The 15,684-nt window shown below is 36.0% G+C and overlaps 1 protein-coding gene across 11 annotated transcripts in view; it reads right to left on the bottom strand.

Annotated features, from left to right (window-relative positions):
- LOC309498287 (potassium channel subfamily T member 1-like) overlaps positions 1–14,123 on the bottom strand; it is a 90,144-nt gene extending 76,021 nt beyond the window's left edge. For 2 of the 11 annotated variants that reach the window (XM_082168903.1, XM_082168902.1), the window contains exon 1: positions 839–1,215. In XM_082168903.1, coding sequence (XP_082025029.1) covers positions 839–984 — 146 coding nt within the window. In that variant the 5' untranslated portion in view covers positions 985–1,215. Of the gene's footprint in view, positions 1–838; positions 1,217–13,795; positions 13,964–14,098 lie in introns of those variants that run through there. The other 9 variants (XM_082168905.1, XM_082168904.1, XM_082168907.1 and 6 more) reach the window with 8 other exon arrangements.
- Between the last annotated feature and the right edge of the window lie 1,561 nt (positions 14,124–15,684).

The following is a 15,684-nucleotide window of genomic DNA, read 5'->3' as shown; positions in this document are numbered from 1 at the left end:
AGACACATGCATTTTCTGTAAAGCTGCTTTGAAACTATATGTAGGCTATTGTGAAAAGCGCTATACAAATAAATGTGAATTTAATTATTTAAACTGAATACAGTTGCTTGGTCATCTGTCAGTTGGATCCAATATTATTCAATAATGAGATGTCAAATAGAACATGCATTCAAAATGAATGGATGGAGGTGTATTGATGAAATAAATACAAATTAAATATGATATTAAGGCCACACAGAGAAAATGTGACTATGAAAATACATCCGTTTGCTTGTTCACCAGCTCTTTAAAAGCCATAGGTAAATCATTTGTCTGTCATGTGCTTCACACAAAGCATGATATTTGACTGTCAAACAAGTAGGCTATTTGACACAAAATTAGTAGAAGTTTCTTCTAGTTCAGCTTTCTGAGTTGCTGTTGCATTAGGCTACTATACAAAATCAGTTTCATCTCTTAATGTAATAAAGAGCTATTGCTGGATGCAGCACCCTCCTGTCAGTCATATTAAACTATAAACGTTTTAAGTGGCTTTTGTAATCTTTGGATCAGATTAAAATTGCCACAGCATCGAATATGACATTCCTGTATTAGATGATCAAAACGAATAAAGATGCACTGTTGTGATTCGCTCAAGATTACTGGAACAAAATCGCCACCTTTTACATGCAAGCTCAACTAAACACGAAATATATGGTTTATGATCGTTTCATCAACCATCGTCATTAGCTCATTCGTTTTAAATTATTCGCAGTGAATGTGGCGCGTGCTGGAGGATGCTGCAGTTTTATTATCAAACAGTGTTCACACACACATGCTGCCTGAAACGGGACTGCGGTACCTTTGGCCAGCATCGCTCTCAAAAGAACCCATCGTCCGAACAGGCACCGCCGAATTGAGCCAAATTTGCTCGAAGGATTTCCTGGCTTCGGTCTTTCCGTCCGGGTCGATTTCGGACGGCGACTCGGGTTTTTTGGCACCTGCCATTCTTCTGGCTCACAAGTTACTAGCAGGAGAGATGGACGGGTACCGTCAGCGCGAGTTCATGCTTCACTTTACCGCGCGTCGCATCCGTAAATACACCTGCTGTCGGACGCGCGTTTCGCGCTCACGACGACGATGAGGGTTATCACACGACTGAAGAACTGAAGAGGCGCGTGGAGTCTTTAGTGCTCAATATCGAGATTCTCCAGCCTCAACTGCGCAGGTCCGGCTCAGAAGTGTATCTGAACCGAATCACATTACCACATCAAAACAAGACATCAAGCTTAGCCACACATTTTAATAATGCTGCTGAATAGCATCCTTCCGGTATGAAATCAATGGAGAGATGAAAGGTGAAGATAATGGACTGTATAAGTTAAGCATTTTTGAGAACAGCATAATCTGCATTAAGAAATGTTATTAAAAGTGAGGCGAGAAAGACATTTTTAAACAAATTCAACTATTTATTCAACTAAACAGGAAATCTACTGCTACATTTTTCTTTCTTTCTTTCTTTGTAGATTAAATTGCATTTATTCTTTATTGGTATCTAAATATAGGGTGCAAATAAATGTGTAGCAAAAACCTGAGATTTACACTAAAGTATCTTAAATGGGACAGTTGTGTGTTAATTTAAGTTACAGAATGAGCACAGAATAAAATTTTCTGAAGAAACGATGATTCAGCTTGTCGCTAGGCTGTTGTGAATGGTTGCTAGCGTATTGCTATGGTGTACTGTGTAGTTGCTTACTTGCTCAATTTAAAAAAGCCCATCCTCAAGTTTCTAAGATAGTCTGGTCTGTAGTGGGTTGCCAAGGTGTTGCTATGCAATTATTAAACTGTTTTGAGTGGTTGTTAGCACATTGCTATGGTGTTCTGTGTAGTTGCTACTTGCCAAAGTTAATAGAGCACATCCTCAAGTTTCTAAGATATTCTGGCCTGTAGTTGGTTGCCAAGGTGTTGCTATGCAATTGTTAAACTGTTTTGAGTGGTTGTTAGCACATTGCTATGGTGTTCTGTGTAGTTTCTCCTTGCCAAAGTTAATAGAGCCCATCCTCAAGTTTCTAAGGTATTCTAGTCTGTAGTTGGTTGCCAAGGTGTTGCTATGCAATTGTTAAACTGTTTTGAGTGGTTGTTAGCGCATTGCTAGGGTGTTCTGTGTAGTTTCTACTTGCCAAAGTTAATAGAGCCCATCCTCAAGTTTCTAAGGTATTCTGGTCTGTAGTTGGTTGCCAAGGTGTTGCTATGCAATTGTTAAACTGTTTTGAGTGGTTGTTAGCGCATTGCTATGGTGTTCTGTGTAGTTGCTAATTGCCAAAGTTAATAGAGCCTATCCATGTTGCAATATATTCTGGTCTCTAGTTGGTTTTCAGGGTGTTGCTATGCAGTTGCCTAAGTCTTCTGGGTGGTTGTAAGTGTGCTGCTATGTGGTTTCTATAATGACTAGGTGGTGTCTAGGATGCTGTAAGGGTTTTATCCCGTTTAGTATGCCCGACACATAGTGTCACACACATCCTCAACAAGTCAAGTGAAATTATGTTTATTTGTATAGTTGTTGTGAGGTTTACTGATCACACTGAATCAGTGAGACATGTTAGATAAGAAGCACATCAGGGTCGTTAACCTTTTATACAATTGATTCTTCAATTACAGCTCAACACTGATTTAAAGAACTGTATATTTTTTGTCATCATGACACTCATTATGTGTCCTGTCCTAAAGGCTTACTAATATTCAAATATCTACTGTACATATTGTTCCTCCAGAAACCACACACCTTTTATATAAATTATAACAGCACATGCACTGGAAACCAAACATAAACACGCAGTCATGAAATCTTAGAGAATAGAGAGTACAGCCCACTGCCTGAGTGGGAGTCTCTGTTCTTGTTCAGTCTCTGCACTAAGGATGACGATTACGTAACACTAGATTATGAGAACAGTAGACAGGGGATTCCACCAATGAAATATCACAGTGACACCCTGTGGTCAGAGGAAGAGCAATACACATATTTCTCAATCTTCCCTGAGACTGTTATTGTTTCTGTTACTGAGAATTATTGATTTTTATGAACTCAGGAGGTGTGAGAAAAACTTTCAATAAGCTGAATCTACTCGACATTCAGACCACCAATCAGATTTTTATTTTAAAGCAACACCAAAAATTTTTTTATCTAATCAAGTTTACAGTTCACTGCTAAATGTTGTATTCCAATATCATATATTTATATTTTTTGATATAAAAAATATCCTGCAAACAAGATAAATTTACTTTAAATTGTGTGAAGATGATAAGACCTTTTGGAGAACATGTTTAGAAATGGTTATAATGGTGTTTTCTCACCATGATAAAACCTTTTGATTTTATGATTTTATGTCAATTGTCCAAACCATTAGCCAATACAGTGCAAAAACATAATTTACAATATATTATCTAATGTCTAACTTTTTTTTCTGCCATAACATAGGAAAGTTTTCACCCAATAACATGTAGAGAGACTTAACAATGACCTTAAAACACTACATGATGGTAGCACTACAAACAATGATCTCTTTATGGAGTACTTTATTGTGCTTCATGCACTGCAGTACATGTTACTAGAGTAAATCATGAGTTTTACACTGTTTATTTTACACATCTTGTGTGCCTTTTCATATGGTAACTCCAACACAAAACCCCCTCTAATAACCACTAACTCTTGCTGCAATTCCTTTAATGCTCTAATACTGTACTACATAGCCTAAGTGTACACGTATCCCATTTTATATTTACCTGTACATACAGTATGTCATATGGAAACATCATGCTACCCTTACAAAAAAATAAGTATACTTCAAGTTCATTTTATTAAGAATACTTATGTAAAGTTAAAGTATATTTTTAAGGATACTTTATGTAGTAAATAATCTAATATCAATGTACTAGAAGTATACTTGTAAGTGTACTGTTTTAATACTAGCCCATTTTTTTGTTTAAAAAAGTATACTTTTAAGTTTATACTTTAAGTGAAATAGTAAACTGAATACACAACTAGTTTACCACAAATTGTTTCGTTTGTACTGCAACTATACTACAAGTGAACTTAGGTATACTGATAGTTTACTAGTCAAATACTTGTAGCACATTTTTTAGTTTATGAAAGTACACTCTCAGAAAGTGTGAAGTGTACTCTCAGTAAACTACTAGTTTAGTAGTTTTATACTGCAAGTATAGCCTACTTGTGAGTTTTCTTTAGGTGAACATAAGATCATACTTATAGTTTATATTTATATATTAGTTTTGCACTTTAACTATACTACTACTGTATACTACTACTTATACTACAACTACTATTTAGGTATTTTTTTATACTTGAAATATATATCTTTAACTGTAGGCTATACTTTAACTCTTTCCATTTAAAAAATGTTTTACTCTAGCTTCATGCATCCTTTTTTTATCAACACTCGAATGTGGGTAAATTTCATTAAAAACAACTACAACAAAAAACGTTTTAAACAAAAAGCTGAATAAAAATAGCATTTTTGTCAGACTATACTATATTATTAATATTCTTCAAAAGCACATTGTTCATAAATCATATTGGTGCGTAATTAAGATGAAATTACTGTTATATTTTCAAAAAAAATTAATGTAAATGAATATAGATGTGGTCTCTGAATTTATGTCAAATAAAACAAGAAAAAATTAGTCCCCAATTTAGTCCAGCTGTTGTACCGCTTGTCTAAGCCGGTTTGAAAATTTGTATTGACAAATGCACAACCAGCTGTAAAAATAATAATATTAATAAGAATTTGACTGAATAAACTAAATTGTCTGATTAATAAAAAAAAAGCTCCTTAAACTCATTCTATGCTGAAGATTTAATTATAAAATATATGATTGGCTAATACGTGTGGTAGCTTGTCTTATAAAACAGATATGTTGTAGACCTATTTATTTCCAGATTATTATTTTCTGCTGTTAATCACAAATTATCCAAAGGCAAGCAAACAAATGTTACACACACAAAAAAAAAACCCACAGCCAAGTCAGAGAATTCACAGCCAATGCATCTGACAGAACAGACCACTAATAACTAAACCATTTCCCCGTTCAGAACAGCAGATGGAAGTCTTGAGTGTAGAGATGATTTCCTGTCATTACACATTAACACAAGGCTGAGAGCACCAAATTTCTACAGCAGCAGCCTGAATCAATGCAAGAGCCCCACTGGGCACAGTCAGCCAAAACAGCAGCAAACACGCCTGTGAGAAAAAATGCATTTAATGCTCTTCTACAGATAAAGCAAAGTATTGGATTCTTCATGCCTTCTGGCATAATATTACATCCTTATCCAGTCCTGATGAAGCATGTGTAAGATGTTCTGGTCTGGGGGGTCTGGTGGGAGAATCAACGCAGAGAAAGCCAATGGTTTTTACAGATGGATGATTCAGAATATGGCTCTCTGCACTACACAAGTTCCGCGTTACTGCTCTTCATTAAAGGCAAGTAGAGATATAAAAACCAAGACAGAGAAAGATATCTAAATGAGAGGAAACATTGCTGGCTGTAATTCTGAGGTTTCATGGCGCATTTCACAAGGAAATTGAGCATCCTATTGGGGGGCAGGAGCACTACAAAAGGAAAAGTGTTAATAATTGACTTCTAAAAAACAGCTGTGCAGAAAACAATAAACCAAAGAGAATATGTGCAAAAACACTCACAAAAGAAAGAAACAAATAAATAAATAATGTATTATTAGTAGGGCTGTCAATCGATTAAAACTTTAACATTATTCACAGATATTGAATCCCCAAATTAATGTGAAACATTCGTTTAAAGGCATATTTTAACTAGTGCTATGATTGAAGGCCAATATCACAGATACTAACAGTGATACTGATTCCTCTGTTAAATTTGTCATTTCTGGGGATAAAATTATAGCCATTCAGCACTACAGCATACTTGAAAGCCAGCCCTAAACTGCAAATATAGAACATTAAAAATATTATAACAACTCTTAATTGTAAAAACTTTAACATAAACCTACCATAATAAATGTCCTTTTTGGCTGTGCCTTTTAAATAGTGTGTTTGGTGATGTTCCTGTCTCAGCAACAGATAGCTTGATCATATACTGTAATGCAACAGCCAAAGGATGCGGGGAAAAGACATTGACATAGCTACTTCAGGAATTGAAAAAAAAATGGACGCAGCATTAATTGTGTTAATTTTAATTCGCTATTTGTACTTGTTGTGAATACGCAGGTCACAAGAAGTAATTAGGTGGGGTTGTTTTTTTTTTTATATCACTTTTACTCAGGACATGCTAGCTGGCAACAAAGGATTCCATTCATTATGCTAAGCTAAGCTAGCGCCGACCCTGTCAAACTAAAACAATGCATGCACTGAGACAAAAATGCATTTGCCCACCTATCTAAATGTAGGAAAGAAGGTGAATAAGCCCTATTTAAAAAAAACGGTGGAGTGTTCCTTTAAAAGAAAATATCTCACTTTGCTTTGAACTTTGAGCGTCTTAACTTCGCAGATATTGTTTATGTTCAAACAGCAACATTACACACTAACTAAAGTTAGAAAAGTGAAATCATAATCAACCACCCCTTTAAAATGGGTAGAAAACAACACCAATAGGAGAATGAATGGATACAAACTGATCTTAAATGTAATATATTTATTACTGAATGTTATTTTAGTAGGGAAATGTCTTCACAATCTTCTAAAAAATACAGATGAGATTTCTTGGCTAATCTCTTAATAGGCTGTCATTTTTCAGTAAGGGGGATTGAATAATTAATCAGGGAGGTGATATTGTACTGTTGGCTTTGTGCAGTGATTTGAAATGAACACGTAGGCCTACACAATCAGAGAGGGACTGTCTCACTGCTACATTGATCACAAACAAGGCAGACGGCCTGTTTAAACAGAGATAACAGATATCATAGTGGTTCTCACTAATATAAGTTGTCATGGCCACAACACACACTCAGTGGCCATAACATTGTTTATACATGGTCATGAAATGTGATGTGCACACCACCCTTAAACAAACAGTCACCCAAAAATAAAAAATTCTGTCATCATTTTCTCATCCTCAAGTCATTCCAAACCTAACTGATTTTCTTTGTGGAACTTAATAGAATATATTGTGAGAAACAGCAAATCTGTTGCTTGAATTGTTTCTTACAAAACTGACATGCAATATGACGAACCAACTTAATATGTTCCAGAAACTAGATTATATACAAACATAAAATCATCTGTTGGCACTGTGTAATATGAGACTGCAGTATAACATGAGATTAAATGCAAGAGGTTTTATTCTCTAGTCTTGGGGAAATTACTCAGGCTCTAATGAGAGGATTGAAATCTCCACCTCCACTAAGCAGCATGTCTCCCATTCCACTGAATGGCTTTTGGCTAACCTCTGAGACATCTCTTCACACTCGCTGAGCCGTGTGACACACACATACACAAATGTTCTCGCGCTTTTTGCTCTCTCTTTCACTGCCTTCATTAAAACAGCTTATCACATTCGACAGCCAGCGCTTCAACAATGGCAGCTAATTTAATTGTCAAGCCAGAGGTCTCATTTGCAGCACTACCACAATCTTTTATTTGGAGAAGTGTGTCAACATATCAGAATGGATCCTTAGGAAAACACACTGATGCTTGCATTTATTAAAAAAAAAAAGTTTTTTTCCTCTCTCCAGGTTTTGACAAGAGGCGTTGTCTGTTTACTATCAAAATCCAGGTGGACATAATACAATAGTACAAGCTATATTTTAGCATTAGCTTGAAGAATATGTGATTGGTGCTTGTCAGTGCACAAGTTGATACCATGCAATTGTTGCCAGGTTGTTGCTATGCAGTTGCTAAGGTGTTCTGAATGGTTCCTAACATGTTGCTGTGCAGTTGCAAGGGTGTTGCTGTGCAGTAGTATAAAATAAGCTTGCCATTTAGTCATAGATTATTGTCAGGAAACAAATCTACATTTGCCACACTGATAAGAACATATTCTGGGCATAAAAAGTTGATTTGCATGACGAAGAACTTCAGTGAATGCAGTTCAACGCAGCCGGTGGCTTTTGTGAAAGACTGATATTCTTACAATAAATGGCAGTCGCCCAGTGTGATGCAGAGGCCACTTTGGCCTTTAGTCTAGACTGCATAGGAGGAACAGCCCTAAAGCACATTCACCTTTCATACTCATGCCAGCACAGGCTCAGATTAGCACAAAACACCTCCACACTGATGCAGTCAGATTGACGTCATTTAATGATTTTATATCCAATCTTGCTAGTTGATATAGCTGTAGACAATGCTTTGTGACAAATCCAACAAGTAGCTGTTGTGCTCATGGGCTTTTTGGAATTAGTTCAATGCAATTTTATGAAATAAGGTACTTCAAGCTGCTAGTTTAGCCAGAAAGTTTATCCATCATCAGTTTAGACTAACAAACAGCATAATGCCCACAAAACAAGCCTTTATTGAGACCATTTGACATCAGATATGTGAATGAAAATTCATTCTTAAGTGAATACCCCACACACATGTCTTTATTACTATAGGGGACTATCACTCTACACTGGCCAAGAGGGGACTAGTCTTTCTGGTCATTTTGAAGAAACAAAAATGACATACACAATTTTCTTTTAAGGTCTTTTTTCAAAATATAACTTTAAATATGATTTTTTTTTAAATTATTATTATTTAAACATGCCAAGAGGGGACCTGCAACTCTGACCGATGTCTAACTATCCAAACGGGGAATTCCATAGCCTGCAATGGAACTGTGTGAGTGTGATGAGTGAAGTGAACTGCCGTAAAGTCTGTCTTCATTATGTAACATATAAATTATGTATATATAAATATAATGTTCACACAGGCATCAGAGATCACAATATGCACACACACACACACACACACACACACACACACGTAAACATGTGGTTTACGGAGACTCTCCATAGGCGTAATGTTTTTTTTTTATACTGTACAAACTGTATATTATATCCCCTTACATTAAAGGTTACACTATTACACTATTACAGATTACCTTACACTATAATATGTTATAGGTTACTAATTATCCCCTTACACCAATTATAAATACTCATTATATACATTTGTGTCCTCATAAACCAGATATACAACACACACACACACACACACACACACACGATTTATGGGGACTTTCCATATACATAATGAGTTAAATACTGTACAAACTATATATTCTATCCCCTAAACCTACCCCTAAACACAACCCTCAGAACTTGTATTTATGTATTGGTACAATGTATTTTTACATTTTCAAAAAACATCATTTAATATGATTTATAAGCTGATTATAAATCATAAATCAAAATGTCCCCACAAGGTCAAACATAGATGGTATTACTATCTTTGTGGGGACACACAACGCTGTTTTTGCTGCTGTTGATGAGGATACAATAGCTTCCACTGACACAACCACAAAAAGGTGAGATCGATATGACTGACTGGAGCAAAGTCACATTTGACTGTCTGAAATGAAGCTGACAAACTACTGCTAATGCTCTGTCATTTTGGCATGAGAAAATGTCCTCTGTCCTCTTCAACTCCCACACAATATATAGGCACATACAGTATATACATACGCATATACTGTGAAAACATGGGAGTTGGGATGGACAGAAACTGAAATGGAGGGAACCGTAATGCAACTGAGAAAGAAAAGCAAAATAGTCATGGAAAGGACCTCTGGGCAACTTTAGAGATAATCACAAGACTTCCAAGCACACACATAGCCTACACACAAACAGTCTTAATTTCTGTGTTCAGAACAGGCACACACACACTTTCCCCACATACAATCTCATAATTAAAATGACAGCAGCATGTGGAGATTCCCGACTTCACACCAAGCGCGCTCTCTCTCTCTCACACACACACACACACACACACACACACACACACACACACACACACACACACACACACACACACACACACACACACACACTGTAATATCAAATGATCAAGGATGATCAGCACCAAACTGTTCTGTTGCACAGACAGCATGAGCTGAATACAGTGTGAAACGTTTTAGTGTGAATTTACCATCTTCCTGCTATCTAGTTACAGTTCTGTCACTTTTGCATAGTAGTTCATAACAATTAACTGACAACTGACAGGGAAACATTTAATTAAGTACGGGATAATGTACAGTCAGCCAGTAATTTTTTTTTTAAGGAAATGTACATTATGACAAAAAATTACATGAATTGTTCAATTGAACTGTACTTGTAGAGACTTGCATAGAGACAAAATGACAGAAAAAAAATAAAATAAAAAGAGCCTTGATGAGCAAAAGAGCTTCTTTCAAAACCATTACAATTCTTACCAACCCCAAACTTTTGGAGTCTGTAACTGAATGTTCATCAAGACTGCATTTGTTTGACCAAAAATACAGTACAAACAGTAACATATACAGTATATAGTACATTTATATAACATATAATATATTTAACAAAAAATGGAAAAGCCATGGGTGACAAACGTAGTACACCCTATTATTCAATTGCTTGCAGAGCCACTTTTAGCAACAATAAGTTGAAGGAGTCATTTTCTGTATGGCAGTATCTGTCTCTCGCATCGTTCTGGAGGAATTTTGGCCCACTCTTCTTTACAACAACGCTTCAGTTCATTAAGGTTTGCGGGAATTGGTTTATACACAGCTCTCTGAAGATCCCGCCACAGCATTTCAGTCAGGTTGAAATCTGGACTTTGACTGGACCAGTGCAACACCTTCATTATTTTCTTTTTCAGTCATTCTGTTGCAGATTTGCGGGTGTGCTTGGGATCACTGTCCTTTTGAATGACCCAATTTCGGCCAAGCTTTAGCTGTCGGACAGATGGCCTCACATTTGACTCTATAATACTTTGGTATATTGAGGAGTTCATGGCCAACTCAATGACTGTAAGGGGCCCAGGTCCCGTGGCTGCAAAACAAGCCAAAAGTCATCAGCCTTCCATCAGCGGTTTGAGGTGTTTTTGCTGATATGCTGTGTTTAGTTTACGCATAACTTGGCACATTGCATTATAGCTATCATCTCTACTTTGTCTGTCTGTCCAAAGGATATTGTTGCAGAAGTCTTGAGGTTTGTTAAGATGCAACTTTGCAAACCTAAGCCATGCTGCCATGTTCTTTTTAGAGAGAAGAAGCTTCTACTGGCAACACTTCCAAACATGCCATACTTTTCCCGTCTTTTTCTACTTGTACTGCCATAAACTTTAACATTTAACATGTTAACGGAGGCCTGTAAAGTTTGAGGTGTAGTTCTTGAGGTGTTGTTTTGCGATTTCTCTGAGCGGTCTGACCTTAAGATAAATTTGCTGGAACGTCCACGCCTGGGAAGATTGGCAACTGTCTTTTCCACTTGTGAATAATCTTCCTTACAGTAGAATAATGGAGTTCAAATTGTTTGGAAAATGGCCATATAACACTTCTCAGATTGATGGCAGCAACAATTGCTACTGATGTATTTCCTCCTTGGCATTGTATTAACACACACCTGAAGGCTCTAGACCAGCAAACTGCCAAAACTTCTGCTTTTATAGAGGTAATCACACTTGCTAATGATCAATTAATCAAAATCAATTACTCTCTTAATTCCTGGAAGCAGTAAGGGTGTACTTAGTTTGTCACTCATGACTTTTCCATTTTGGCCTTGTTTTTGTTAAATAAATAATGACACTGTGTAATGTGCCATGTGTTATTATTCATCTGAGGTTGTATTAACCTAATTTTAAGACCTGCCAAGGACCAGATTATTATGTCCTGATACATAGAACCATACATTCAATATGGTGTCCTTTCTTTTTCACATGCCTGTATATATATACAGTATATATAAAGTATAAGTATCTTCACAAATGCTGATAATACAGAGAGGACATGCGAGTAAAAGAAGTCGAATCAGTGATAGCATAAGTCCATGATTGCAGCGCTCACATGGCAGGATATTGCTTTCTGTGTGCTTCATTTCTAAGAGCTTGAGTCACAGTTAAGCTTTAGTGTGAAGATAAATTATGTAGTGTTCTCGTTATATTGACTTGGCCTGGCCTGGCCTGGCCTGAAAAAGAAACTTAGAAAGGGAAAAGTTTGAAGTCAGCAGTCTCCCCTGAGACACATGGACCACTTACAACCTGCCAGAGAGGGCTCAAATAATAGTGTGCAACCATTGCCATAAGCATTGTAAGATAATTAAACCAAGCCAGTGAATCTTATAATGTGACTACATGCTTTGACTAGCTGAGATATGCAACCGAACGAAGGAGTAATACAAGAACAGAAGCTGGATTTCAAAAAAACAGATCAGAGCACAATTTTCACACACCAGAGGGAAAACGAAGAATACACCAAGAAAACCACAGCAGACTCAGAGCAGCCGATGTCTGTTATTGTTAGCTAAATGATGCAGAAATAATGTATTTCTTGTGTAAACAATTGTAAAAAAACAAACAAAAAAACATTTAAAGAAACAGAAATCCCACTCAAAGCCCAAGGATGATAAAGTTTTCTTGAAAAAATAAAGGTTCCCCTGAATGTCACCTCTTTTCTGTATGCATGTTTAGAAACAGCTCACAGCTATTTAAATAAGTTACAATGGCTCTCTTATACGCAGGCAGTCTTGACTGTACTGTATGTTACGGCCTTGAATCCATCACAAAGCGTTGAGTCATTGAGCAAGAGAAACATGTACAGTGTTTCTTCAGCCCTGCATTTCAGCCTCTATTTAACTTCAGCACCACAGTGAAGGACAGCTCCCCATAACCCAAAAAATACACACTTCATGTTATTCTCACACAAACGCACAGTTTACACTCATCATATATAAGTCCATAAAGCAAACATAGAACATATACACCAAATGTACAATTTGCTAAGATGCATTTTATATCTGATATTATATAACAGTTAAATCCAGTCCACTGGTTTGTCGGTCCACTAGTTTGATTGTACACTTGCAGGTGTGGTATTGATATAATGAATCATGAAACAATATCTGGAATGCAGTCTCTTTTTTAACACACACACACACACACACACACACACACACACACACACACACACACACACACACACACACACACACACACACACACACACACACACACACAGAAAACAAAAATGTGCTGCATGTGGAAGCATCTAAATGTTTATGTATGTATTTATTTATCATTTCTAGTTTAAGTTAAAACACAAATTCTTTAATTATATTTATTATTTAAAAGTGCACTTAGTTATTTCCCCCTCATTAAAAACATTTTACACATACAAAATTGATAGCTGTTTTTAAATATTGTTTTAAAATAATAATACTCCCACATAAGATGATATCAAATAAGCAGACTAATTAAAGTTGCTTCATGAGGGGTCGACATGTTAAGATCACATGACCAATTTCACTTGCAGAATAAATTAAACATGGTTGACAGTTCATTTCTACAATGGCATAAGTAACTGAAAAGCCTAACAGATTTACATTGGGTTTCACCAACAAAGGTAGTTTGTAGGGATCAGATCAGGTAGCTTCATGTTTTCACTTTTTACAGTGTAATAGTAAATGCCAGTTCTGCATTTTACAATGCTGCAATGTCCTCCTTACCTTAATTTTAAGCTCTTAATTAAAAAGCAATGGCAAGAAAAATATGTGGACAGCAATACCAGTGTACTGTAAATGTAGGGCCTTATGAAAGCTTTATGAATCCATAAAGTACACCTCCTGAGAGTGAGCCACTGAGGACACACAGTATGAAGTTACCTGTCATCATTCTGAAATGATTGATCTCCGAGCAGCAGATCTCTAAAGCGGTATCGTGGAGGTAGAGGAGGAACCTCAGAGTCCACATCGGCCATTTTCAGGGTGGAAATGTCCAGAATAACACCAGTATTACTGCTGTTATTTCTCTGAACAGTCTCCGTGGGCAACCTGAAGAAACAGATGTAAATCGTAAATATATTATATAGTATACATTATGCATGTATACACAATGTATTATTCATTAATAGTTTCAGGACTACAACTAATCAATTGTAAGACTGTGGACAACATTTGCATGTTTACCTGTCAGAGGATGAGCATCGTGGCGGAGTCATGCTCTCTGACAATATGGAGAGAAATGATAAGGATTACTGCTAAATGTTATAGTCATATGCATAAACATAAAATTAATCCATGCTGTTGTAGGCTAATGCAGGGTTACAGCAGAAATACATGACTTTAGGCTAATTCACATAACTGTAACTGTATGTATAACTTCTAAGCTGGAAAGCTTTAATAGTCTCTATCTAACAGTGAATCAATAACAAGACATCTTTCACAGATAGTTCACCAGTATGCTTGGCCATAATTATACCCTTGAGGAACTACAATCTACGCACTGATTTTCACCTTTTATGTCATTCTTGTCACATTTTGTACACTGTGAAAACTGTCATCTAGAATGTTCCCTGTATGGTTTCTATTAGCACTCTCAGGGACACATGAGTGTGTAATGACAGTAGTGAGCCACTGCATTAGTGTGCAAATCGCTGATGAGTGGGTGGAGGGTTATCTGGCTGGCCAAGGGGTACAGTGAAGTACAGTGCATAAAACTCAGACTAAAATGTACCTTTGCTCAAGGGTTATACAGTGTTCAGACGCTAATAAAAAGGGCTGTGTTGAGGATATAAAAAAATGGGTATTCCTAAGGCGAAAAATAGTATAGTATATTTTGACAGGCAACTGAAAAATGTACTTCATATAGTAACATCTAACTAAATAGTTTTATAAATAACTAAAAAACTGAATACAGTACATAACAAATCACAAATATATTAAAGTAACTTTTTAAAGTCAAATCAGGTAGAAATAGCTCTTTAAAGCAATGATAGACCGATAATCGGTACAATAGTTGTTAGCGATATGCACAATTAATTGGTTGGTTGCTTACTATCAAGTCTATAAATAAAAAGCACCATTTGGTGGAGCTGTACAGAATACCACTCAACAATATTCACAGTTAACAGATTTAATGCACCGTTTGGACAATTATTCAACCTTTATATAAGAGCCATTTATTCTCAAGCAAGAAAGGCATAGCTCATTAAATGATCAATTATACAACTCAAAAACAAAGATGAAAATAAGACTGCATTTAAAAACATTGCATAATTAACATTGTTATTAATATTATTATTTGTATCATCATCATCATCATCATCATTAATAATAATAATCTGTATTGGTATTATTGGTAATATTATTATTATTATTGGTAATAAATATTCAATAGTTGTCCAGCTCTACTTTAAGGTAACAACATATTTAAATAATATAAACATATAAAAACATATACAACAATGAAAAATAGATTATGCATATCAGTTATCAGACACAAACACAAAATCATCACCATCATCATCATCTGTACTGATATTGGTTATAAAATTCAGTATTTGTCCAGCTATGTTTTACAGTAACAACTACATAGCCTACTTTTACTTTTTATAGTGGCTTGCTTTTTTCCCCCTCAACATAGGTTTTCAAAAATAATAATAAAGCAATGCATGGTTGATTTTCACAAGCAAATCAACAGCACTACTTATTCCCAAAAGCAATCTTCACAAAACAATATGATACATGTAAAAAGTACGAAGCACAGCGCAATA

This window comes from Leuciscus leuciscus (assembly GCF_965113295.1).
Source record: "Leuciscus leuciscus genome assembly, chromosome: 5".
Taxonomy (NCBI): domain Eukaryota; kingdom Metazoa; phylum Chordata; class Actinopteri; order Cypriniformes; family Leuciscidae; genus Leuciscus; species Leuciscus leuciscus.
This window is presented reverse-complemented; position numbering and strand designations above follow the sequence as displayed.